Source organism: Cucumis melo, chromosome 4, assembly GCF_025177605.1.
Source record: "Cucumis melo cultivar AY chromosome 4, USDA_Cmelo_AY_1.0, whole genome shotgun sequence".
NCBI lineage: Eukaryota > Viridiplantae > Streptophyta > Magnoliopsida > Cucurbitales > Cucurbitaceae > Cucumis > Cucumis melo.
The window spans coordinates 17,311,779-17,339,314 of record NC_066860.1 but is presented as its reverse complement, the minus strand read 5'-3'; the positions used below and the strand labels follow the sequence as shown (position 1 = coordinate 17,339,314).

Sequence of the window (27,536 nt, the reverse complement as noted above, 5' to 3'; positions counted from 1 at the left end):
TCCTGATGCTAGTTAGTTCATTTTAGTGTCGACACAGCCCTTTTTCAACGAGGTTTTCCCAATGCTTCGATCGATTGTTATAATAGTGACCTTTTCACGTTTCTGTTGCATTATTTTAATAACATTTTCTTTTATTTTGGAACCAAACATAATAATTCGAAAACACTTTTAAACATTTGAAAATCACTTGAAAATGTTTGAAACCAAACATAAATTTGATAGTTTGAAAATCAATTTTACAAATTCAATTGTACATTGGTAGATGGATTTTGTAGCCCTAACCCGTGCCAAATAAATAACCGAATTCACTCATAAAACACTCGTCTTAGCGGCAAAGTCCAAGTGATTACATGGAGCACACTAATTCTCCAACAAACTAATTTTTCTACCATGTAACTAAAGGGGGAGTTTTGAGTAGAAATTGTTGGCAAGAAAGTAAATTACATGAAACAGAGAGAATTTTGAAAAATTCAATGTCAAGAGACTTTAGTTTTGGTTGTAACGATTTCTCCCTTATGAAAATAATTTACTCATCGAGCTATCATTATTTATTTATATGCAATCTTCACTTTACAAATTTAATTGGAAAAGCCAATTAATTGTACCAAGGTTCTAATTGTTCTAAACCAATACAACTAAACCATTCAATATTGAATTTTCCAATAACATTAATTTCTAAAGATCGTTAGGTGGAATGCCTAATTTTCATGCGTCTAATTAGCATTTAATAGGTTCAATCCTAAGTTGGTTATAATAATGTGCATCAAATTAGAATTACAAACTAACCTAACCTATATTGCTTCAACCAAATTTTACCTAATTTTCACGAGTCAAAGATTCGATGCAAAGCGCTTCATATGTTTTCCATGCGTCTAAACATATAACAAAATATCATTCAAGAATAGAATCGAACCAAAGATTACATAAAACTAAATTCAAGTTCTCACAAATTCATAGGGACAAAGGGAGAATCTAAGAAACCTAAGCTATAAAAGGGTACCTTATCTCTCCTCCACATGTCGGATGATGAGAAATTGTTTGAGATAAAAAAAAAAAAAACTGAAATTCCTCACAAAATAGGGAGAGAACATATTAGAAGAGGCTGGAATCGAACTAGGTCAAATGCTGGTGGTTGAACTTCCATTTATATAAAATTGATGCAGTGCGACACCCAAGGGAAGCGCTACACAAGTTGGAGCGTTGCGGTGCTTGGCCAATTACATGTTAAGCATCATTTTGCCTTTTTGGCATCGTGATGCCAAGGTTCCAACATGCCAACTTTAGTGCCTTGCTTGTATTGCTTCAGTGACATCGTACCACTCTAAATTGCCCAAATTAGCTCCCAAAAGACATAACCACCACATTCTACCTTCCAAACACATAATTATTCTTAAACACTTAAAAATTATCCAATCTAGAACGTAAAATCATGAAACGAGCTCAAATTAAGTGGAAATAGATAATATATTCACACGTTATCATATTAAATCTATTTTTTTTTTCTATAATCACTACTCCAACTACAACTTTCAAACACACATCTTCACTTTCTCATGCTTTATTTACACCATATTAATATTAGAATCATATGAGATTAATTTTTTTTTTTTAAAAGAATGGGCTAATGAAAACAATAATTTAATCTAACGTACTTATTCTTTTGTACCGGTTTAATTTATATATTCTTTTATTATATATTTTAAACTAAAAAAGCAAGAGTTAATATAGGAATTGTTATGAATAGAAAAAAAAATGAAAACATTTACGAAATATTAACTTTGTAGATTATATCAATCATAGATATTGATAGACTTCTATCAATGTCACCAAATACTTTTATAGAAGTTTATCAGTATATATCATTAATAAAATTTAAAATTTTATTATATTTTGTAAATATTTTAATTTATTGTACTAAATTTTTCCAACTCCCCAACTCCCAAATTTTCTACCATTTTTTTTCAAAACTAAATTAAAAACAAAATCCTAAAAAGTTGTACTATTAAGTCCTTGTTTCATATCAATTGGATTTTTCTATTTTCGATCTCGATAAATGAGCTACAAACACACATCAACCTTTAAACTTTTTAGTTTTTATCTACCTTTATCAATGTCTAAAAAAAATTATGTCGAGGTTTGAGAAGTAAAAAAATTAACTTCTTAAAAACTTTATTTTTTTTTCCTTTAAATTTTGCTAAAAATTCAACTCTTTTGCTTAAAAAAAAAGTGTAACTAGATATGTCCAATAGCGGAGATGGATGCCACTCCCCGTCCCCTATCCCATTCTCCATCTCCACGAATTTTTCTGTAAGAAATGGGGTGGAGTTACACAAAGAAATATTTTTCACTTTTGTTTTGTTTTTATAAATAAATATAAATATAAGTATGTATTTATATATATATATAGATACATACATATAAAACACAATATATATATATATATATAACACATATGTCAGAATATAAACACAGAATATATATACTTTTTTTCCTTCGGGCAGGATGAGGAATGTATTTTCCATCCCGCAGTCATGTAAACTGGAAAAAAAAAATCTCTACTTCCTCCCCCATTTTCTATGTATTTGAGGATTTTCCACGTTCAGACCGGTCCCTGTAAAAATTAAATTTTCTTTTAACGTGTGTATAAGTAAGGTCAGGTTCGAGTTTATTTTAGTCAAAGTTGATGACCCAACATAGTCAATTTAGTAAAATTCCATTCTCTTATATATATATATAAAAAAAAAAAAAAAAAAAAAAAATAGAATGATTGCCTAAAAATCTAACTACACCTACAGAACAAAACTAAGTTGACCAAAATATCGCAGCTTTCTAGACACACTGTAAATTTGATCCTAGGGTAATATTATGTTTGGATTAAATCAAATAAATAATTGAATTATTTATAAAAATTTTATTAAATAGATTATGCATTATTGAAATTTTAACTCCTTTTTGTAAATTTTTTACATATGTTTTAATCAACGATCAATCTTTTCTTTTTTTCTTTTTTCGTTTTGAAGTACCAAAAACAAACAACCAAAATCCAACATCCCATGCAGTGGCACAGGTGAGAGATATAATATTACAAAAAACCAACTTTTAAGCAAGAGAAGCCAAAATTATTAGAACATCAATGAATTTAGATTAAAATATATACTTTTACTCTCTATAATATTTAAATTTTTAAAAATTTTATTTTCTATACTTTCTATTAATCTTAAATTTAGTACCCAATATATGTCGTACATTGTATTTGTTACATAAATTTTGAAATATATTCATATATTATATTCCATTGCATGAAAAATTATTGTTATTGTTGATTAATTATTTTTATATAAAAATAAAGTTTAAGAAATTAAAATTTAAGATTTAATAAAAAAAAAATATGAAAAAAATAAAAGAAATAAAAAAAATATATATATATAAACTAAAATTAAAGTTACCCTATAGTAGTAAGGTAAGTTTATTTTATTTTGGATGTGAAGAAAAAAGAAGACTTTTTATTATGTTTTTAAGGAGAAAAATAGAAAATGAGGGAAGAAGGAAAAGGAAGAAAGAGAGAAAAGAGAAATGAGAAATGAGGTGGTGCGTACGGAGGCATTGAGGAGAACTTTGACATTGACCGGAACCAACAACGTGAAGACAATTTTTTTATCCATAAAACAACAAATAAACGTGATCACAAAGGGAATAACATCGATGTTCAAACAATCTCATTTTTCTTTCTTATTTATTAATAATTGTGACCTTCAAATCTTCTAGTTTTTTTTCAAATGTTAGTTTTCTGTGATCTACAGTTAAATTTGTAATCAACAAACATAATTTAATTGTAGAGCCGAAAAATGACCAATGAGTTTGAGTTTTAAAATCAAGAATCTATTTAGAAATATGGTTAATTTTACTGTAGAAGAATAATTATGAATCTGTCGTAATTATTGTTAGGGTTACAAATAAAATTACAAATACCATTATCAAATTGATCCTAAATGGTAATATTAAAAAAAATGATACAAAACAATGCAAAGTAATTAACTTCAATCATAATCAAATTAAATTACATTCGTAAAATATCCAAGTTAACATGATAAATAAAACAATTTAATTACGTTTGTGATTGAGACCCATAGCGATTGATCAACAATATGAAATCTTATTATTATTATTATACCCATTGTGATTGATCCAATAGTAAAATGTCCAAGTGAATTACAAATCGGTAGACATGACCTTAATTTCACCCCTTTTAGATTTGAATGAGTTTTGCAATTCAACATTTTTCCAAGATTGGAAATTTGTAAAGGAACACTACTTCGTTAATTTTATGGGAACTTTGTGAGTTCGACTCTAATAAAAAAATTGTTCTTGAATCAATATTGTATATTATTTATGGTTCACATTGGATAATAATTTTAGAATGGTTAAAATCATTTGTTATTATTATTTGTTTTTTTTTTTTTTTTTTATCTTTTATTAGTTCAAGTCTTTAATTATTCGAAACCAATTCAATTAACTTGAGAGACTACATACAATTTGTGAAATAATAAGTTGATCCATCACACATAATATATACAAATGTCAAAAAATGTGTATCCACCGAAAAAATCCATATTACTCAAAAGGTCGTTTGGCCCCTTCTAACCAAAGATATTTTATGAGAACCACCAAATGGAAGCAAATAACATTGCAAACTATGTTTGGAGAAACTACCTTTTTGGTATCTAACATTTTGAGTTCTAGTTTGGATTTGATTCCCAAATTTCAAAGATTACACATTCATTACTTCTTACGATCCTTAAGTTTCAATATTTTAATTTTTAACTCCAAAATTTCATTAATTACTTGTTATATCTATTATTTTATATTAAATAATAACAAAGTAAAAATATTAAAAATACTTAAACATAATTAATTAAAATTCTCTTAGATTGATTGATAGGCATAAACACCAAATACAAAAAGCATATATTTTAGTAAATAAATCAATTAAATGCATAAATGTTAAACTAAATTAAAACAAATTGAAAATGAAAGGATGAAACGTAATGTATCTGTTGAAAATATTTAGAAAACAGATTCTATCCATAATAAATAATACTTTTCCTAATTTAGGAACAAATAAATTTACCGTAGCATTAATATTTGAATAAACGCGCACAACTAAAAAGCAATGTAAACCTTTTGGTTAAACTTCTTCAATAGTATCACTTCGTGTATTAGAATTCCCACCCGCCTAAAAAAGAAGAAAAAAAAAAAAAATCAATTTCCTATTCTCTTTCACTTGGACCCGTCAAAATCAAACCCTCTTCCCCTCTCGTGTCTCTTCAAAGCTACATTTTCTTTTTTTATTTGCTTATTTATTTTTGTTAAAAAAGAAAAAAAAAATAAAGAAATTCCATTCAAAGTACTCACATTGACATGTCTAGTCATAAATCTTCCAATCCCTTTCTTTATTCTCGTTTTCCTCCTCGACAAGGCCGAGGTTCATTTCATATATATTTCTCTCTTGTATAACACATCAAATAACAACCAATCTCTCTTACATTATTCATCTTAATTTTCAGGTAGGCTTCTAGGATTTTTGTTAGATTTATAGGAAAAAGGAGATAACAAAGTCGATGACTATTTTAAAGGGGTTTCCATATATTTTTTGAAAGAGCTTTTATTTCAGTCCGCGTCGATTTGTTGGATAAATTCATAGGTTTTTGAAGTTATCTAAAAGCTTACCCTTTTCTTAAATCCACACTTCCTAAATTCGCGTTCGTATATGAAATTTTCTAATATATACACAATTTTTTAATTTTAATTTTATGAAAATCTCAGAAAATGTGCTTGGTCATAGAGAAGTCCGGAGAAGATCAGTTGTCATCGCCGGAGACGAAGAATGGGAACCGAGGGTTTCGGTCCGAGAGGAATGCCGGGAATTTGAGGGTGGAACAACCAACTAGGAATTTTTCGTTTCTGAATTTGGATTCCCATCCTCCCGGAATTCCACTCCCTAAAAGTACTAGAAAATCCACCCCGGTGCCCTCTCCGCTGCCTTCCGGTGATCAGTTTGATGCTGCCGCCGTCAAATTACAGAAATTTTATAAAAGTTACCGGACAAGACGGAATCTTGCCGATTGCGCTGTTGTTGTCGAAGAATTATGGTAATTAAAGCTAACCCCACGAGAAAAAAAATCATTTTTTCTTTAACGAAATGTAATAATTATAATTAATCACAAAAAAAAAAAAAAAATTACGTTCTTTCTTTTTTTCAGGTGGAAGGCGTTGGATTTTGCCGCTCTACGGCGGAGCTCGGTGTCGTTTTTCGACTCCAACAAGTCGGAAACCGCCGTGTCAAAATGGTCAAGGGCCGGAGCAAGAGCTGCAAAGGTACGTAAACTTCAATTTTATTTATTTATTATTATTATCATTATTATTTTGATGTCGATAGTAATTAGTTGTTTTTTTTTTTATAATTAAAATTTTCTTTTGTCAAATTTTAGACCAGCTTTGTTCTTAAGATACATTCGCATGTTTCACTTTTAGACATTTTTCTTGAACTTAAAGATTGTGTTTTATATTTTTAGGTAAATAATTTGAATGAACTTTGATTTTTTTAAACTTCAAATAAGTTTACTTTTTATAAAATATTAATTTTGTTATAAACCAATTATTTTAAACCATCAATAACAAGTGTAGGGTTTTTGTAAAGATTTGAATTCAATATTGAAGAGTAGAAAATTGGCATGGTTTTTACTTTGGATTGACCAAAATTTGAAAATCCCTTTTCTTTTATGTGAAAATAAAAAAAGTTTTCAAATATTGAGTAGAAGTTGACTACTACTTCTAATGATGTATTAGGACTTTTTAAAAAAAAAAAGGTCATGTATTTAACTAGATATATTACCTAACATAAATAAGAGATTAAATTACAAATATAAATAAATATCAAACCTTGTGAAGTTTTAAATAGTGATTATTGTGTCATTATAAAGTTAACATAAATTTTTATTAAAAGTCAGCTAGCATATAGTTAAGTATTGATATATATATATATATATATATATATATATATTTTTAATACAATAGACAAATTAAAGTTGAAGAAACATAATTAAATTACTATATATTAAGGCAATAAAAATTGGTGCTAAATTAATGTGAAAAATTGTTTGATTGGTCTTTGTAGGTTGGGAAGGGATTATCAAAGAATGAGAAAGCTCAGAAATTGGCTTTGAGACACTGGCTTGAAGCTGTAAGTTGATTGATTTATTTTAATATATATATCTATGAGAATTCCTAAGCAATCTCATTATAATTAAGGAATAATTTAATTAAACAGCAAAAGATGAACGTTGTTGAATATGATGTAGATTATTTAATAAATTTTGTCTCTTATGATGAAACAGATCGATCCACGTCATCGGTATGGACACAATCTCCACATATATTATGATGTTTGGTTCCAAAGTCAAAGCTCGCAGCCTTTCTTTTATTGGTATGTTGAAAAATACTATCATTAAATTATATTAAAAAAAAATCTTATTTGTAAAATTATATTAATTGCCACTTATTTGGACGTGAATTTATTATAATTTTTATATCAAAGTCAAATTAACAATCTTCGGCTTTCTTTTCAAAATTAAGTTTGACATAAGGAAAATATTAATTAAATTTTCTTACAGTAAGATTCACACACATAACTTTGAATATGGATATATGTTTTTACTAATTAACATTATCTTTTGTATAATATGGATTTTTATATTAAATTTTTCTTTTGTTTCTGTAAATTTTTGACAAATAAATAAAAAGGTTGGACATTGGAGATGGAAAGGAGTTGAATCTTGAAAAATGTTCTAGAGCAATTCTACAAAGACAATGCATTCAATATCTTGGACCTGTAAGTATATGGAACCATAATTTTAGTTCTATTGGTGAAATGTTGACTATTACTTGACCTAATGATCTTTAGTTTCAATGGTTTTCTATATTTGATTTTAAAAATCTCTTAAACTATGAAATATAATTTTACTCTTACAAGTTCTTAAATTAGATTCTTACCTTACATTAAAGTACTAGTAGTTTTTTTTTTTTAATACAAAATAAAGTTCATTAGCTGATTCTGTTTTGTGTGTTTTTTTTTTTTTTTTGGTGGAATAGAAACAAAGAGAAAGTTATGAAGTGATTGTGAAAGAAGGGAAGCTTACGTACAAACAAAGTGGGGATTTTGTTAACACAATAGAGGATTCTAAATGGATATTTGTTCTTAGTGCTTCAAAAAATTTATATGTTGGGAAGAAAATTAAAGGGCAGTTTCAACATTCTAGCTTTCTTGCCGGCGGTGTCACCACCGCTTCCGGCCGATTGGTCTCCCATGAAGGTATTCTCAAGGTAATTTCTAAATTACTTTTTTGAATTTTTTTTTTAAAAAAATGTTGAATAGATTAAGGATGTAACAAAGATTTTGAATTTGAATTTGTTTTAGGCTATTTGGCCGTATAGTGGACATTATCGTCCTACGGAAGAGAACTTCATCGAGTTCATTGAATTCTTGAAGGAAAACAATGTCGACCTAACAAACGTTAAGGTACTGACTTTTAATTTGATGTCTATACTAAACAAGTTTATTATATATATATATATATATATATATATTGTCAACTTATAGTGATGTTGTGAGAAGTTTACTTGGAATAAACTCATATTTAAGAAACTAAATTATTATTAATATTATTATTATGTACAAAGCAGAAATGTGCAACAGACGATGACGTACCACCCAATACCAAGAAAGAAAAGGAAGAAATGGATGAAACAACAGAAGAGGAGAAGGAAGTAAGGGGCGGTGGAGCAGTGACAGAACCGTCGGGAGAAGGGGCGGAAATGGAAAAGCATTGCAATGTAGTTGCAAGAAGAAGCAAATGGACGACGGGCGTCGGTCCTCGAATTGGATGCGTCCGAGAGTATCCCACCAACCTTCAATTTCAAGCATTAGAAAAGCTAAAACTTTCGCCTAGAATCCCAAACATTCAACAACATACATACAACTCCAATTTTCCAATTCCATCCCCAAGGCCTAGCCCTAGAATCCATATGTCCCCTAGGCTTGCTTCCATGGTGCTCCCAAGTCCTCGAACATCACGATGATGTGCCAAGAAATTGTTCGAAGAGGCTGATAGCTAAAGCAACGTGACTGAGGACGAACATTTTATATACAACTAGATATGGATATAGGAAAAGAAAACTTGTCTGATTGATAGTTTTAAAGTGGCTGTCATGTTGAATAGGTTTGTAGTCAACCTCTATATAGTTTGAGGTATAGGAGTTCAATTATTTTTATTTCTTTGTATAATTGTTGATTAATTATTTTTTTATATGCTAAGTAATAACATCTGAAATTTATTGTTTTATTTTAGCACATAAACGAAAACATTAAAAGGATTCTAATTAATATATCAAATAATAGATCCTATTTTGATTCACCAAAATAATTGTTACTATCGTAAGTCAAAAACAAAACAAAAATGTATTAAATAATAAAAGGCAAAATGCATGATATTTCGTTTTCATATATATCTCCATTGTTGATGTTTGAATGAATTTGTTAGGTGCAATTTCTCAAAGTCATCATACATGATTTTAAAGGAAAGCAGAGATCCTATGTGTATATATATATATATGAAAATTTTCATAAATAGAACAAACCACTTAAATATTTACGGTCATGTAAGAAATGTCATGAAGTTAGTCATTTTTCAAATATTTCAAGTTTGCCCATTTCGTCTTTCTTCTCTTATTTGCTGTGATTTCTTTCCATTTTCAAGATCGCGTAGATGTGAAGAAAACATCGTTAGATTTGACTAAAAAAATAGCCAAAGATCGTTGATAAACAATCTTGAAAAAAACTGTTTAGATTGGGTAGCCAAATCTAAAAGATCGTATAAAAAATAAAGAATCGTGTACATAAATCTAAATGTATAAAAAATCTTGAAGAAAAAATTGTTTAGATTAGGATAGTCAAATCTAGATGATGGTGTAAGAAAAATAAACGATCCTGTACCATCAAAATTTTAAAAAATCGTTTAGCCAAATTCAAACTTTCATGTAACAAAGAATCTTGAAAAAATAAACGATCATGTACCATAAAAATCTTGAAAAAAATTTGTTTGGTTAAATCTTGAAAAAAAATAATTTGGGTAAATCTAAACAATCGTAACACACTTCAAGAAAACAGGGACCCGACGCCAAAAAAGACGTCAGCAATAAGCACGTCGGCAATAAGTGTATTCTCGACGCTACGCACACTACGTCGGGAGAGGCGTTGGTGAAACCCTTTTTCCCGACGTCTGAAGCACGCGTCGGCCAACCGACGTCGGGTCGGGAATAGGCCAAATTAAATTAAAAATACACCTTATTTCTGACGTCATACAGAATGCGTCGGGAACGACGTCGGGCATAACGGGTTTTCAACGCGTTGGGCATAAGGGGTTTTCAGCGCGTCGGGAAACCCTTTTAATGAGAGTCAAAAATACCATTATTCCCGACGCCGTTTTGGGGATTTCCCGACGCCGCACAATTGCGTTGGGAAATCCCCTTTATAAACGACTCAGTTCTGTATTTCACAAAACTGAAATTGAAAGGGAAAGGGAGAAGAGAGAACTGTCGAGGCTTCGCCGTCCATAGCTCGCCGCCTTCCGTTCCGTCGTCGATGTCGTCCCTCGCCGCCATCCCTCGCCGTTCCGCCGCCGTCTGCCACCTTAGGTAAGTTTAAATATAAAATTTGTTTAGTTTAAATTTATGTTTTAGGGTTTTTTTTAGGAGAATTGTTAAATGTATTTTTGTATAGAATGTGTGTAATTTGTGGTTGAATTTAAATTTGAAGGTTAGGATTTAGGATTTAAAGTTAAATTCAAAATTGAATTTGGGGGTTATAGTTAAATTGAAATTTGAATGGGGGATTACTAGCTAAATTGAAATTTTTGTGGAGGGTTATGGTTGAATTCAAATTTGAGGGGGGGGGGGGGGAGAGGTTAGGGTTGCATTCAAATTTGAAGGGGGGTTTATGTTTTGAATTGATAATGTAATATGTGTGTTAAGATTTGTTTTGGCTATCAAGCAGTTATGGTTGCTTGTTTGTGTTGAATATTTTTGTTGTTGATTTGAGATGGCTATCCTACAGTTATGGTAGCCTTTTTTGTTTTGAATTTGTTTCTGTTTGGAATAGCTATCCTGCAATTATGGTAGTCTTTTTTGTTTTGAATTTGCTTCTGTTTGGGATGGTTTCAAGGGGTGTTAATAATTAGGTTGTGTTGGCTATCCTGCAGTTATGGTAGCCTTTGTAGTTTGGAAGGGTTTGTAGGATGCGAAGATTTTTGAAGTATTTTGTTGTTAATAATTAGGTTGTGTTGGCTATCCTGCAGTTATGGTAGCCTCTATAGTTTGAAGTTAGTTATTGAAAAATAGTAAAAATTCAGGGGAGTAAGTTATGGATGTGAGAGAGTGAGAGAGAGATATGTTTCTAATCAAACCTATTTATGTTTTAGGGAACGATGGATAAGGGTTGGATGAAACTTAGAAATATGGTAGCCTCTATAGTTTGAAGTTAGTTATTGAATATTTGTTTTCTATGTCCACAGCCATTATGTCAAATCATATCCACGTAATAATTTTATGGAGACAGACATTATAATTTTATGTTCCTCGAGTTTGAGGACGATTTAGATAACATCGTGGGAGGGTCGTCGTTTGTGGGCGACAATACGGGTGAGTCTAAGATTTTCTTCATTTTAACTTACGATTATTTCATGTTCTTTTTTCTAACATTATCTGTTATTATCGATTTATTGAGCAGGGTCTTCTTCTCAACAACCTGCGACTCCGACTCCTAGGAGACGTGCGCAGTCGACTCTTGGAGTTAGAGTGCCACGTTGCAATAAATGGACGCATTCCGATGACGATCGCCCCTAGAGTGGAGAAGCCTATTTCTCCACACGTTGTTCGCTTCAATAGGCATGTGCATGCGAAAGACATTTCCCGTTCGTTGTCTTAAGTGGGCGGACGTTGGGAGAGAATACATTGAGGTCGTCAAGGGCGACCTCCAAGTAATTAAGTGCACTACACATTTATGATTTCATTTGAAACATATCTAACTTTAACCAATCTAATGTGTTATGTTTGTAATGTGTAACGATTGTTTGTGCTTGATTTCAATGATCAAACAATGAATAGGTTTGTTGAGCATCAGATGCTCACGACCTTTAAAGAGTTCTGGGTCGACTGTTACAAATATTTCAAAAAGTACAGCGACCAGGAGGAGGCTCGTGCCAACCCACCAAACGCATTGGTTGGACGTCATGAGGATTGACATTTCCTCTCTGACCACTATATGAGTCGTGCATTCCAGGTATTTGTCATGATTAATTATGATAATAAGTTTTAATATGTATAAGAAATAAACAATATAATTGTTTTCATGTAGGAGCAATCACGGACGAACAAGGCTACTAGACAGAAGCAGCCTTACAATCATAGTAGCTGGTTCAAGTCGTTTCTACAACGACAGTACGAGCTCACTGAGAGAAAAGGGAAGCCGATCGATCATGTGGAGTTGTTTCGGGAAACACGCGTTCGAGTTGAGACGTTCGTGTCGTAGGTCGCGGAGGATGCGCATATAAGTTATGCCCTTATTAATTATCCTCTTTCATTATATATTTTTGCGCATTACCTAACATAGTTTTTAAATTTGTTGCAGAATCAAATGCTGGAAATCCAATCCCAGCCCACCTCAGAGGGTAGTCAGCCACTCTCTGAGGATGAGATAAGCGATCAGGTGTTGGGTAGACGACCAAGCTACTCAAAAGGTTTTGGTTGGGGACCTAAGCCGAAGGCCCGCAGGACGACGAGTGCGAGTAGTTCGTCGACATCTTGTTCGCAGTCGACACAAAAAGATATTAAATTACAAGCTAAACTTAATGAAGCTTTGGAACGGATTGAAGTGCAAGATAGAAATCACCAAGCGTTAGCTTCACAAGTAGAAACAATGAAAAAGATGACAGAAGACTTCACTCGTGCACAACAGGGACCACCACATGATCCCCTAGCTCTGCGGTACGTATATATGTCTCCATTATTCTTAAGTTTTTGCAATGATAGTATACAGTGAACGTATGGATATATGTACTAAACTTAGTTACTTTTATATCATTTTAGGACCAAAGGTGTAGAATGACGTGTACATACCTTGTTGGGAGACTTTTTGTTATGTTTTCGTTTTCTTGTATTATGAGAACTACATTTTTTGTATTAAACTTACTAATATTTTGTGAACTTATTCGTATTATTAATTTTATTTTTTTTAATTTGTGTTTGTATATTTCTTAATTTATTAATTTATATTGAATTTGTTTTAATTTAATTCAAAACGTCGGGGAAAATATTTGAGCAATCCGAACATCGTTGTGAATGTTTGAGCAAAATATTTTAGGAAAAAAATTAGAAATTAAATATTAAAAAAATATATAAAAGGAATTCCCGACGCAATGAACGTCGAGACTAGGATGCATAAGAGACGTCGGGGAAGGGTGTCCCGATGCACAAAAGACGTCGGGGAAGAGGCATTCTCGATGCCACTGTTGCCGACGAATGTGACGGCGTCGAGAGAGGCATTCCTGACGCCGTGTGGGTACGGCGTCAAGAATGCCTCTCCCGACTCGGTTCTCTCGACGTTTCTTCCGACGCCGTGAAATATGTCAGCATATCCTTTCCCGACGAATTTTTCATTTTCGCTGACGTTTTTGTGTGTCGGGAGTACCCCCGTCTTGTAGTAACAATCGTGTAACCAAATTTAACGATTGTATAACCAAATCTAAACGATCGTATATCCAAATCTAAACGATCATGTAACCAAATTAAACGATATAATTGAAAAAATAAACCGTTTAGATTTGGCTATCTAAATCTCAATAATTGTGTACCAAATATATTATGCGCGCTGTTGACAGCATGGTTGACGAGACATTTTTTATATTTTCTATTGTGGGCCTGGACTTTTTTTCATTTTGGAAATTATTCTATATATTGTAAATATTTTGTAGCTTTGTTATATTTTTTAAAAGAACCCTATACCAATATAGAAATAAATTAAAAAATGTCATTGTATTCATTATCATAACTTTTATGATTAAACCTAAATAACAATTTTTGTTTTCACAAATTGAATTGAGTCTACCCTTTGTTTGAAAACTTTTTTGAATGGTTAATATATATTAGGAGCAATTTTAAATAGAAGAGTATAATCGACATAAAATAACAATTTTTTAGACAAAAGATTAACACCATACACCCAAAATAAATGTTTAGAGGAGTGGGTTAGTTCATGTCAAAACCTAAATTTATGTGCTCGGTCTCGGTCTCAGTTAAGTTCAAGGGTGAACCGAGTAAAATTGTTATTAAGATCATATATGCCTCGACCCAAAAGTATTGCCCTAGGACTAAAATGAGTTTAGGAAAAATGCTCGACCTCAAACAAGAGGATCGGATTACGGTTGATTCTTGCCGTTAAGCAATCATGAAATTAGACACACTCCTCAATTTGGAACGGTATATAAGTAATTCTAGAAATCTTAATGAAACAACCTAAGCCAATCATTTCTATAAATAGTCTTAGATTCCATACTTTTTTCACTCTCTAACTTAAATTATATATACTCTTAAACTCTTACACTTTTTTCTGCTATCTAACTTAAGCAATAAAATTTTTGTATAAATTAATTCTGTTTTGTAGGTCATGTTATCTCATTCAAAAAAATTCTTGGCTAGTTTGAATCATTCAAGTCAATATTTTAATTGGAGCGCTGAGGCCCATTGAGTATGAATAGTTATATGATGACAAACCTCAGGCCCATGAAGACTAAATTAATTAAAAAGAAATGCAAATATCGCAATATATATAAATAAAACTATGTCAGCTTGCTATATATGTATATGTATTTTGTTATACATGTAAGTTGGTTTTGCATTATGCTATAACTTCATTTTGTTTCTCCAATTCTCACAATCTTTCTTTATTCAACATATGGGTAAGGGTAAGTATCTAATTTTACAACTCTTAAATTAAACTTAATCTAATTCAAACATATTTTGTTATAAATAGTTTCATTCATTTAAGTTATAATTGGTAAAAAAAAATTCACCTAAGAACTCAAATGAAAATTAAACAAAACAAACTAAAAGTTATAAATGCTTTTAAGAAAGAACAAGATGGGTATGGATAACTTTTTCCTTCTTTCTCTCCTTTAAAGTATCAAGAATATAATGAGGTGAAAATTAATTATTTTAGTTTAAAAAAAATTTTAATTTTGTTTTAGAAAAGAAACTTAAATTTTCACGAAATGAATTTAACTCAATATCGTGCTTTGGTGCTTATATGAAAATGAAAATATAGGCTCGAGAATAATTCTAATTTGATTACCGAACATCTAATTCACTAACTTTAGAATATATATATATATATTATACATTATTGTAGTTGCTATATAACGTATATGAAAATAATTATAGAGAGTGAAATCATAAATTGTACGTTGTTAACTATAACCAGTAGATGCAAATTTAAAGTTGATTTACAATTCGTGTTTCATACATTCAACAATGAAAGATGTGGTTTTGGAACAATAATTTTTGTTACCTAGTGGCCTCCTCCCTAAGCAAAAACAAAGATGGAGATTGGAAGGAATCTTTTGCTTTATATGGTGAAGTAATGTGAAGAGAGAGAATATGGAAGTTTTTTGGTATTACATACAAAATTATGTATAAGTGAATTTGATTTGTCAAAAATATGTGTTTTGAGCTTCTTTAATGTCAAAATGTTGTATATGGTTTCTATCATAATCACACTCTCAATTGAAACAAAAATAAGTGATCACTCATATTCTATTCTACTGAAATTTTCAACATTCCAAATTTAAAAAAAAAAAAAAAAAAAAAAAAGAAAAAAAAAAGAAAGATGTCCATAATGATATATCCAAAACGACTATTGTTTGGTTCTAAATTTTCTACAATTATTGTAACCATATTCACGTTTTATAAATATTATAATTTCGTTTTCTTTTTCTTTCTTTCTTATTATATAGAAAAGAATATTAAATAGGTAAATTGAAAAAGTAGTATATTGTATGGTGAATTATGAAACAAAATAATAAAAGAAATTTTCTTTTAAAAAAAATTAATGTGTGAAATGATGACATAATTAATTGATAAAGTTTTAAGAAAAGGTTAAAAGAAAATAGAAAAAAAATGATGGGTTTTATTAGGTCGGAAATCTTAGATATTCGAATTTCGCATTTTTCTCGTTTTTTAATTTTACCTTTATGTGGTTTGTTAATTACTTAATCAATTAAGAAAAAAGAAAGTTATTGACCTAAACATATTATTTAAATCTTATGATACACGTGTGCATGAGATCACAACGCATAAGCATCTAATCTAACTAAACTTTACACATTATTATCCCTCACATAGCTTTTATATCATTTTATTTTTTTTCTATTTTCAAATGTTTTGTTTAATTATAGAAATATAATTTTTTAAAAAAAAATTAGAACAAGTTATTTTAAATGACAAAACAATTGAGCTGTCGTAGACTAGACTATTATCTACAGATTATTATTGCAGTTAATTGTCATATTTTATTTTAATTTATTATATTGATTTTAATTATTTTCCTTTTCCTTTAAATTTTAAAATCTTAATAGTTTTTATTCTAAACTAAGAAGTAACCAATTTTCTTCCTTTTCCCTTTTGATATTTTATTGTTTTAATATGATATTCATTAAAGAATAATATGTTATTTTGGGTTTAAGTATACTTATTATTATTATATAGAAAAAATATCATAAAAAGTAAAACTAGTTTACAAAATATGGAAAAAAAAATTAATATTTTATTAGTCATACACACTAATAATAAATTAATAAACTTCTATCGAAATATATCAATGCATTGATAAATATCGATAAAAGTCTGTCAGTGTTTATAGTAGTATCTATTATTGATAGAATATCTAAAATTTTATTATATTTTTGGATTTTATTTTTTAAGTTTATTGTTGTAAATGTTGCTATTATTTTTTTGATAAATTATATGGAATAATATTTGTTAGCAATGTAAAAATTAAGACTAAACTAACCCTATTTAAATATTATTAAAAAGGATAAAACTGAAAAATATTAAAATTACATTATAATTATTAAATAAAATCTAATTAATAATTTGATGTTTGGTCGGTTCATATCATCATCTCTTTTTTTTTTTTTGAAGGATTCGTCCTCAAATCCAAATCAAAGCATTGTAAAGCAGTCTTGAAGTCATGAGATGACAAAGGTCAATTTGGTTCCATCTTATAGCGTCGGCTGAATTCAATTATAAACCTTGTAATAAATTGTTATTGCTCTAATACCTTCATTTGGGTGCATTTTGAATGTGAGAATTCAATTGATCACATTGTAGTTTCTTGGCTCTCGAATGTGTGATTAGTCCTGGTGGCAACACAAGGACATCCAGGGTCTAATATATACGTTATTAATTTTGCTTGACGTTTTTTTTTCTCTTCCAAAATTCACTAACATTCCACATATAAAATTAAAAGTTTAGGGTTCTATTACATCCAATATTTACTTTTAAATATAATATAGAGCAATAACTTACTGAATGCATAATTTAGTCAAGGAACCTATTAGAGAAGAATTTAATTATAAATTCCCAGAGACTTGTTAGACACTTTTAAAGTTTACTTTAAAAACAATTTTCTTTCCCAAATCAAATTAAAGTTCAAACTATACGAAAAAACCTCTCACTAACAAAAACAAATTACATTTGGTATCAATTTTAATAATAATAATAATAATAATAATAATCAAGTTAATGGAAATATTTTTAAAAATTATAAATATAGCAAAATTTATCAATGATAGACTTTTATTAAAAATAGATTCTTACCGTATATTAGTGATAGACAAATATTTGTAATATGATTATTAGTGATAGACTTGTATCATGTACTCTGATAAATTTTGTTATATGTGTAATTTTTATTATAATGTTGCTATATATGTTAATACTTTAAATCTAATTTTTTCACACATTCAAACTTAAGCGTAAGATACATCAAAACTTAAGATGGAGTGTATCACTTTCTTGAACTTTTTTGATGTACTTGAACAATTACTTTTTTAATATTTTACGAAAACCATAGCCTAAGATGGTCATATACGTGTTTTTGATATGGATTACCGTGAAGGCTAGGAAAGATATTACTTAGAACTTGATAGGATGGGTTTGTCAAATTGATTCACCATATCACTCTAAATAGAGGAATTGTGTTCAAAGAATGGAAGTAAAGTAATGGAATACGTAGAGAATATGGAGTGCATGGGGAATGCATAAAAGGAAAATTTAAGAGATGGCACGTGGGAGAGACAACCCCAACAAAGGCAATAAATCAAGATGCCACATAAAGTTGTGAAATTTTATGAATTAAATGATTTGATTGAGATTCTTAACGGAAAATAAAAATAGAATTCATTATTTTGAGAGAGAGAGAGAGAGAGAATATAATTCACCCATTTCTTCATATTACAATACAAGCTTTGCTTCATTAGGTTGTTGCCATGAAACCAAGGAACACACAATTCGTCGAAGGCATGCATTAGAGGGTTTTATTTGGGTTTTGCTTTCTTAGACTGAAAAAGTGCCATCCACACAAAACTTGTTTGAGAATGAATTTCATTGTTTAAATATAAGATTAGCCTGGATGTTTCTCTTATCATTGTTAAACATGATGAGGTTAGAAATTCAAATCCTAGAAACAAACTTCACTGTCCCTTTTCCCAATCTTTTATTAGCTTTTAAGACATAACTTTTGGAATAAATTAAAGTTGGTTTGATTCTCTCCACCCAATTGTTGAACTTTGAAGAAATAATAATAAAACATACCTATTTTTCTTAGAAGCATGAATATCTTTTAAATTAATTATAACTCACCCTTAATTTGAGATTGTTGTATTTTAATAATTATGTTTTTTTTAAAAAAAATTACAAGATATCTTAATTAGGTTGATACATTTTTCGATTATCTCTTTAAAACAAAAAAAAAAATTAAAGTACTAGGAAACTCATTAATAAATAGTGTTTGTGCAACTCTCAATTCTAAACACATATGCTTGGTAAATTAATATCAAATTGTTGTGATTTAGTTATATAAGTTCTATTATTTCAATTAATTAATATTAGAAAGACATGTTTAATTTCTAATTTATTATCAGAGCAGTTCTTTTAAAAATTTATTTTTGGAATACATTTTGTTTTAACTAAATTATTTGATTAAGCTTTTACGTTAAACAAAAAAGTCAAAATTTAGTTCATATTTCATAAGTTCTTACCTTAAAAAAAAATCAAAATTTAGTTCGAGAGAATAAATGTAACGCCCCAAAAATTTAGATAATTTTGGAGTTAATTATCTTAATTTTTTTAATTAGATTTAATTTATTGGCCGTTATTTTGAATTCATTTAATGAAAATATTTAATTAATTTCAATTCCCACGTAAATTGAATAATTCTCATTAAATGAATTTAAAATAACGTCCAATAAATTAAATCTAATTAAACAAAATTAAGATAATTAACTTCAAAATTATCTAAATTTTTGGGGCGTTACAATATACGGTTGGATTATATATATAATATACATACAAACATGTAAAATAAAGGATAAAATTAAAGTAGAGTAGTATATCTCATGATTTTGTATGTCAAAGTAAATTGAGAAATATTTTAGATAATTAATAAATATATAATTTGACTATTTTTAAATATATCAAAATGAATCAAAATATTTAAAAATACTGTAAAATATCACTGTTAACGTTAGATGTTGATAAACACTGATAAACTACTGTTATCTATTATTGATAGATACTTCAGTGTCTATCATTATCTATCACTATGTATTTCATAAAGATATTATATTAAGTTCACTCTCACCTATTAGTTTTAAGTTTTTAAGTGAATTGGTGATTTAAGATAGTATCAGAGCAAGTGGTATCGAAGGGTCTTGTGTTCAAGTTCTTGCCACATTATTTCCTCTCCCATTTAATGTTAATCTCCACTTGTCTGATCTTTCTCGATGTTTCAAGCTCACAAGTGAGGGGAAGAATGTTTCAATTAGATTAAAAAATTTTGCATATGTAAAAAGATCTATCAAAATTCATCACTTATAGTCACTATGTATTTAACTAATGGATTTGGTTTGTTTGTCACTAGTTTATTTTCAAAGAAAAACATTTTGAATTCTAATCAAATTTGTAAAAAAGAAAAAAAAATTCTAAGTACGACCAAGCTTCTAACTTATGGGAGATGAAGAAGGCCACTCATAGTTAATGTGTCGACTTAGTGAATGTTTGGATGCATCTACTGATCCAATATATCTTTTTCGAAAAACAAAAACTATTTTATATATTTCAAAACTAAATTAGGTTTTTGATAACAATTAATTATTAGACAACCACTCCATAAAAATTAGCTAAATACATGGCACTACGGGTATAACTTCATTGGTATAAATGTGTGTTGTATTATCAACTTTAAGATTGGTGATTTGATTTCTAAACTCCACGTTATGTCATAAACGAATAAAATAATTAAATACATACAATCAACTCATCTAAAAAATCAAATTAATCAAAGAAAAATACAGAATTATTTGGAAGATTAAAAATTCTTAATAAATCTTTTGGGTCTTTTTTTTTTTTTTTTGCAAAAATTAGAAAGAAAAAAAAAGTGAGAAAAAATAGTAGAAAAAAGCAATTAAATTAGTTGAAAATGATGGATAGCATAAAAAATGGGGGGAAACTATTATTATTATTATTATTATTATTATTATTTTTGAAAAAAAGAAGACATTAGTTTATATTATGATTGTTTGTTGTAAATAAAAAAGGATAAAAGAACAAAAAACTGCTCCACCAATTGTCCTTTGATTGCTTAACAAATAAAGCAAAAGAGTCTGTTTTGAATTAAATGCAGCCATGTGCCACTTCATAAATTTTACATTCTCTTTTTTCTTTTCATGCATATATATATTTGGCTACATTATCTAATTAATCTAGTTCCATGAAAGAAAAAAAAAAAGAGATGTATGCCAACTACTGCAATAAATAATATATTATATATCATGTTATAAAGGAATTGAACACAATAACTCTCTATTTTGAAAGTGTTTGAGTGTAGCTATGACTTTAGCATTGAAGTGAGGATATGATTAAACACACTACATTAATACTCAAAATTTCTCTATCACAAACTGCATTGTTTTCACACCTAAAAATAGGTGAGCTTTTTCAACCATATATTTTTTTTAATATATTGAATAAAAGACCTCTCGATACCAATGCTCATTGAAGCATATCCACGACAAGAAAATAAAAAATTGGTTCCTTTAAGATCCACTTTGATGAAGACTTTTAAAGTTGTTGAGTGAAATTTAAAATTATGATAATTTCATATGAAAATTGCCAATAATTGGAGTTTTTTTCTTTTTCTTTTTCTTTTTCTTTTGTTGCCTCAATAAATGATATAAACGTTATATTCTCTCAACAAACAATTTACATTGCCATTATTGTCAAATATGAAATATTGATTAATCAGGGGTCTGTCGAAAGAAATTAATAACAATAATAACAACAATATAATAAAGAAGTAGAAGAAGAGAAATTTTCAATAAATTAATAGAGAAGATTCCTTAAGAAATTAATAAGATAAATGGGGAATTTGAATATAGAGGTTGGTAGGCTAGAGGATGAAGAATATATATAGGACCCTATATTAATTAATTTATTTCAGACATGATAATCTCTCCTTTAAAGTCAAACAAAAATTCTCTTCAAAGTTGCCTTCAATAAATATAATTTTGGAATTTCATAAAATAACACTATTAGATTTTGAAATATCAAAACAACAAAATGTTTTGATTATTAATCATGTTCAAGTTAAATGATATACTTTCTAAAGAACAAAATTTATGTTCCATGCGAAACCATGGACAAAAATTATTTCTCATGGTTTATTACTATGAATATCTAATTTAAAAAGGTTTTAATTGTTATAAAAGTATGATAAATAGATTTAATTATTACATTCAAAACTTTTCGACCAACATAATTTACAAAATATTTTGTATTGTGTGATCACAACATGTTTTTCCACGAACATGTTGAGATCATTTTCTTACATGTTACAAAAATTGCATAACATTTTTTTCTTTATTTAGCAGATTTTATATGGCTTTTGCTGTTTTTTTTTTCTTATAGAGATGATTTATTTCTTTACTTAAATATAATTATTGTAGAGCCAACCACACACACACACATAAATATATATATATATATATATATATATATATATATATATATATATATATATATATATATATATATATATATATATATATATATATGGGTGTGTTGTTAAATTTTAGGGCTAGCTTCTTCGTTGGATTGAGTTTAGAAATTGTATAAGCATGAAGCTTGATGTCTTATTCAATTAAAATGTTTTATCCTTTCTTATCGGGGTTTTGTTTTCAGTAATAAGGAAATAATAAATTATTAACGATAGAACATCTTCAAACAAGTTATTTTAAATGACAAAACTTCTAAAAATTATATATTTATAAATATAACAAAATATTATAATATATTTATAATAGGTTACAATAGGCCAAGATAGGATGATACATAATAGTACGAAAAATGTACAATCTAATCTCTTAATTCGAGATATTGTTCCATGATTTTATATTACTATTTTGCTATTATGTAGATTTTGAGAAATTTGAGATTTGAACTCTGTGTTAGATATTGATTTAAATATTTTCTAAATTTTAGAATTCGGTTGATGTTAGATTTAAATATTTTCAATATTTAGATTAATATGGTTATTAATTTTTTAACGAGTTTATGTGTATTTGATAATGTTAATATTTTATAATGATTTTTCAATTCTAAAAAAAGAAGAAACATGAAACATAAAACTATAACGTTACCACACGGGTCTTTGGTGGCCATGTAAATCATGCTTACCAAATTGCCTATAAATAATATCATTGGGTGGCTTTTGTAAACACGAAATTGGAGTTTAGAGGAGAATTTTGTATAATTCCTTATTTTATTTTTTTTATTTAAATTAATTTCTTGATATTATTATTTATATATTATATTTTAAAATTATTTTAATATTATATTGCCTCGTTTTTACGAAAAATATGATTTATTTATTTATTATAATTTATTTATTTATTTATTTTTAAGCACTAAATTTCAACACTGAGAATACATGGTCATATATAATTATTATTATGAAGCTACTAAATTAAGAAGAAAGAATATTCATGGTATATTATCAATTATAACAAATGAATTATAAAATATATATTATGTTATTAGGAATATGGTAATATTCATTTATATGTCTTCCAACTTAAAAAGAATATGATATAATTGTCCAATATACTTTTTAAAAGTAATTTTAATCCAATTCTCCATATATAAAACCATCTAAAATAACCTTTTAGAAAATTCTTATTTCAATATATTATTAGACCATAGAGTTGGACTTATGCAATCTATACAAATGGGAAGAAAAGATGAATTTCATATATGGGTTTATAAAATTATATTTGTTAGGCATTCTTACAAATTTTGATTTAACCTAACCATTATAATAGGTAAAATGAACATAATTCAATGAAAATAAATTTATACTAAGTTGATAATGTTTGATATTGGAGTACAAAATATATATATATATATATATATATATATATATATATATATATATGTTAAGAGCATCTATTAAGAAAAAGTGGGGGAAAAAAGCTTATGAGAATCGTCTAGGAGAAGAAACAAAATCGAGACTTTTCCATTAACACTTTGGTCAACTGCCCTTTTTTACTCACTTCGTTTACAAGAAAAAGGGAAATACTTTTCCAAATTTTGGGTCCTACCTAATATTCTTTTTGATTATATATCTATTTGAATTATTAATTGATATATATATGTGATTCTTTGGATTTCACTATACATTATCAAAAAAAAGTTATATATTCAAGGTGATGAAATTGGTACAATCTGTTGCGTCATACCAATTTGTCCAATATAATCACTATATTTATATTATTTATTATAAGAAAAATGTGACAACATACAAATTTCTTCTTATTTTTAAACAATTGAATTAGGGTTTCTATCAATTGAACATCTACAACTCTAATCTCAATATAAAACGAATATATATATATATGTCCATTTACAATTTCTAAAGTTTTTCTGCTTTCAAATTTGCAATAATTCTTGCATTATCCATGTTTATGAAAATAATACATCAACAATTTTTAAACAAATTGTAATCAAGTGTCTCAGATTAATCCACCAATGAAAATACATAATTTAAATTGACACTCTAAGTGTGTGTTCAAACACATCCAAAGATTATCACAATTATTAGTGTTAAAGCCCCAAGATCATGAATTAATATTAATCAATATTTGCAAGTTATTATATTAAGATTTTAGGTTGCCATAAACTATGTGACTTTGCAATATTGGCATAGAATAACCAATAATCTAAACATACCTCGAATTTGTACAATGATTGAACCCAACATTTTTTTTTATATATGCGTCTGTGCTGTGTTATATAATAATCTATGCATAAACTATTTACTTTTTTCCTTCATTATTATCCTTTTTTTTCCCTTTTGAAGAAAATTAAACTAAAAGTCAAAGGACAATAATTAAAAAATGTACATAATTAACATATTTTCTATATTTAATTTAAAAAAAATATTTAATGAGTTAAGTGAGGACTAAATCTCTCTCTCTCTCTCTCTCTCTCTCTGATGCACCTACTTTTTGGAAATTAACAGTGTTTTATTCATTTATGAAAGTGATTTGTAGTTTGAAAATAATTGATTATGAAAAACATGGTATAAGAAAAGAATGTTATTATTGGGAAGAACAATTTTGAAGAAAAAGTCAAAAAGTATAAAATTAATTTTGTTTTGTCGTCATTGAGATCATTAAATGTGAACATAATCAAGCTTAAACATAGTATACCCTATTATTAAATATTATTCTCTACCTTAGTATTCTTTTGTCACATACATATATAATATACACTAATAATTTGATACATATATAGCTTTGATTATGTGCAATTAGTCTTCCAAATTTCCTTCTCTCTAATCTTAATCTTATGTACGATCTTACATGTTTTAAATCAATTCTATAAAATATCTACGAATACAATAAAATATATCATTTTTTATTAATAATAAACAGTGTCAATGTCGATATTTTGTTGTATTTGTTAATATTTGATAGAAACGATAAACTTGCACAGTGAAATCAGATCAATTTTACTCTAATCGTACTAACATGTAAATATCTAATTAAATTAAAATCAAAGTTAGGGAAAACTCACCCTCGTAGCTCCATAATCGCTCGGATCTCCACCCTACCACAAGTCGAACCGCTAATAGAATTGATCTACTATTCTCCATTCTTAGAACCGGATTGTGAGACCCGATGAGTGAAGAATTTGAGAGAGAGATGGAAATTGGAGGAGTGTCAAAGGTTCGAAAAATTATTTGGTTATTAATAATTTAAGGAAAAATCATATATATAAGTCAAAAAGTAATTGACGTTTGAAAGTTCACCCATTAAATAGACAATATACATGCAACTATTTTATGAGTAAACTCACCAAAACCCAACACCTCATATTCCATTAACTCTTAGTAGGTTCAGTGTCACCACATACTTCTATTTAGCTCACTAATCAGTTTGTGGAATTATGCAATGATGCATTATCTCTTAGTGGGCTTGATGTCATCACCATAAGCCTCTACATAGCCCACTAAGAGTAGGTGAGATTATCCAACAAAATGTTGAATTTTTCCACCATCCTTAGTCAAAGGGTAAAATGGTCATTTCACCATTCAAGTCAAGTCAAACTTTAACAAAAAGTCAACATTTTTACTTTTTACCATTTTTTCCTCTTTGACTAGTTTCGACCCCCGACCATGGATCCACACTTTTTCCAAAATTTAAATCACATTTGAATATAAAATCGGTCAAAGTTTGACTTTTCAAAGTAAAAAAATCAACCATTTGACTTTTCCCAACTTTGACTATTTCCATCATTTTCAACCTTCTAAATATGAATCTATATTTATATGCTTGATATTTAAATCACATTTAAACATAAAATTTTATTTCTAAACTGAAAATAGATCGCTATATCACATATATACTTGTTGGTTTCTCTCTCCTTACTTAGTTCGATCAATTCGAATTAATCGAACATACTGTTCTAAGTTTATTCTATATGAGCTAGTAGAGACCAATAGACATATAGATCATCGACTAACAATCAGATAATAACTGATTTAACTAACGGGTCATTTCACTAAAGTCTCGTAGTTGTACTTCATTCACTATAGATATATTTGTGTCCATCTGATATAACCATCATTAGTATGTTAATCATTCACAGATTGTTTGTAACCTCGATTGGGTCAAAGTACTCTTTTACTCCGAGATGACATCTTGTTCCTTAAGTTCCACTAATTCACTTTTAAACAATTGGTTTAAGGTCAAACTTATAAATTGAATCTCTCTCGAACCAATGAGAGGGTAGGGCCCATTATTTAAGCTTTGGAATTTAGTCCTTAAGGAAACAACCTATCTACTAACTTATTATAGGTAGAAGTAAACTTCGGCGAATTTAGTCTTTAAGGGAACAACTTATCTACTAATCCTATTATGGGTACAAGTTAGTTCTGGCTTACACCCTATGTTTCCAACTATCCACTCAATCTTACCCTTGAAATGGGAGGTTTATTGGGCAGTGATGTTTAGCTGCCCTCACCTATGCAAATCTAAGAATAATCTCTTGTAACAAAAGTTCATAGTTAGCTCCAGATTAAGATTAAGTTACCTAGGTCATCAATAATCGAAAAATAATCACTTTCATACAATCAACAATGATATAACGTAAAAGTGACTATTTTATGATTCCAGTCTTATGTAAACTTCTTTACATAGGAAGCCCCACTTTCATGTCTGTACATGAATGGTTCAGGATCACATCGTTTGTACAAACTACAAAGTAGGCATCATTCATAGTGTTCTCCGATAAGGCATCTAATTTTATTCATATACTATAGATCGTTTAGACTAAATACTCGAACTTGATCCATGTTTATACCTCTACATAAAATTCAAGTTTACTCAAGATGACCTCGATACCTTAGTTTATTAGATTCAATATTATAGTATTCAATTTCACTAATAATTCCTCAATAACAACTTTATTGAATATAAATTACGAATTTTAGGACATAAAATCAAACAATATTTTGGTTCATTTTGTTTATTTGAAAACAACAAATTTATTTTAAGGGTATCAAAAAAGTGTAGGATATTATAATAAGTTAT

General features: G+C 28.4%; 1 protein-coding gene across 1 annotated transcript; it reads left to right on the top strand.

The window, feature by feature from the left end:
• Positions 1-5,826: 5,826 nt before the first annotated feature.
• LOC127148945 (IQ domain-containing protein IQM4-like) lies at positions 5,827-9,214 on the top strand. The gene is made up of 8 exons (XM_051083379.1): positions 5,827-6,149; positions 6,261-6,375; positions 7,175-7,240; positions 7,395-7,483; positions 7,801-7,888; positions 8,149-8,379; positions 8,474-8,575; positions 8,740-9,214. The coding sequence occupies exons 1-8, from the start codon at positions 5,827-5,829 to the stop codon at positions 9,133-9,135; spliced, it is 1,410 nt and encodes a 469-aa protein (XP_050939336.1). The 3' UTR covers positions 9,136-9,214.
• Positions 9,215-27,536: the final 18,322 nt, after the last annotated feature.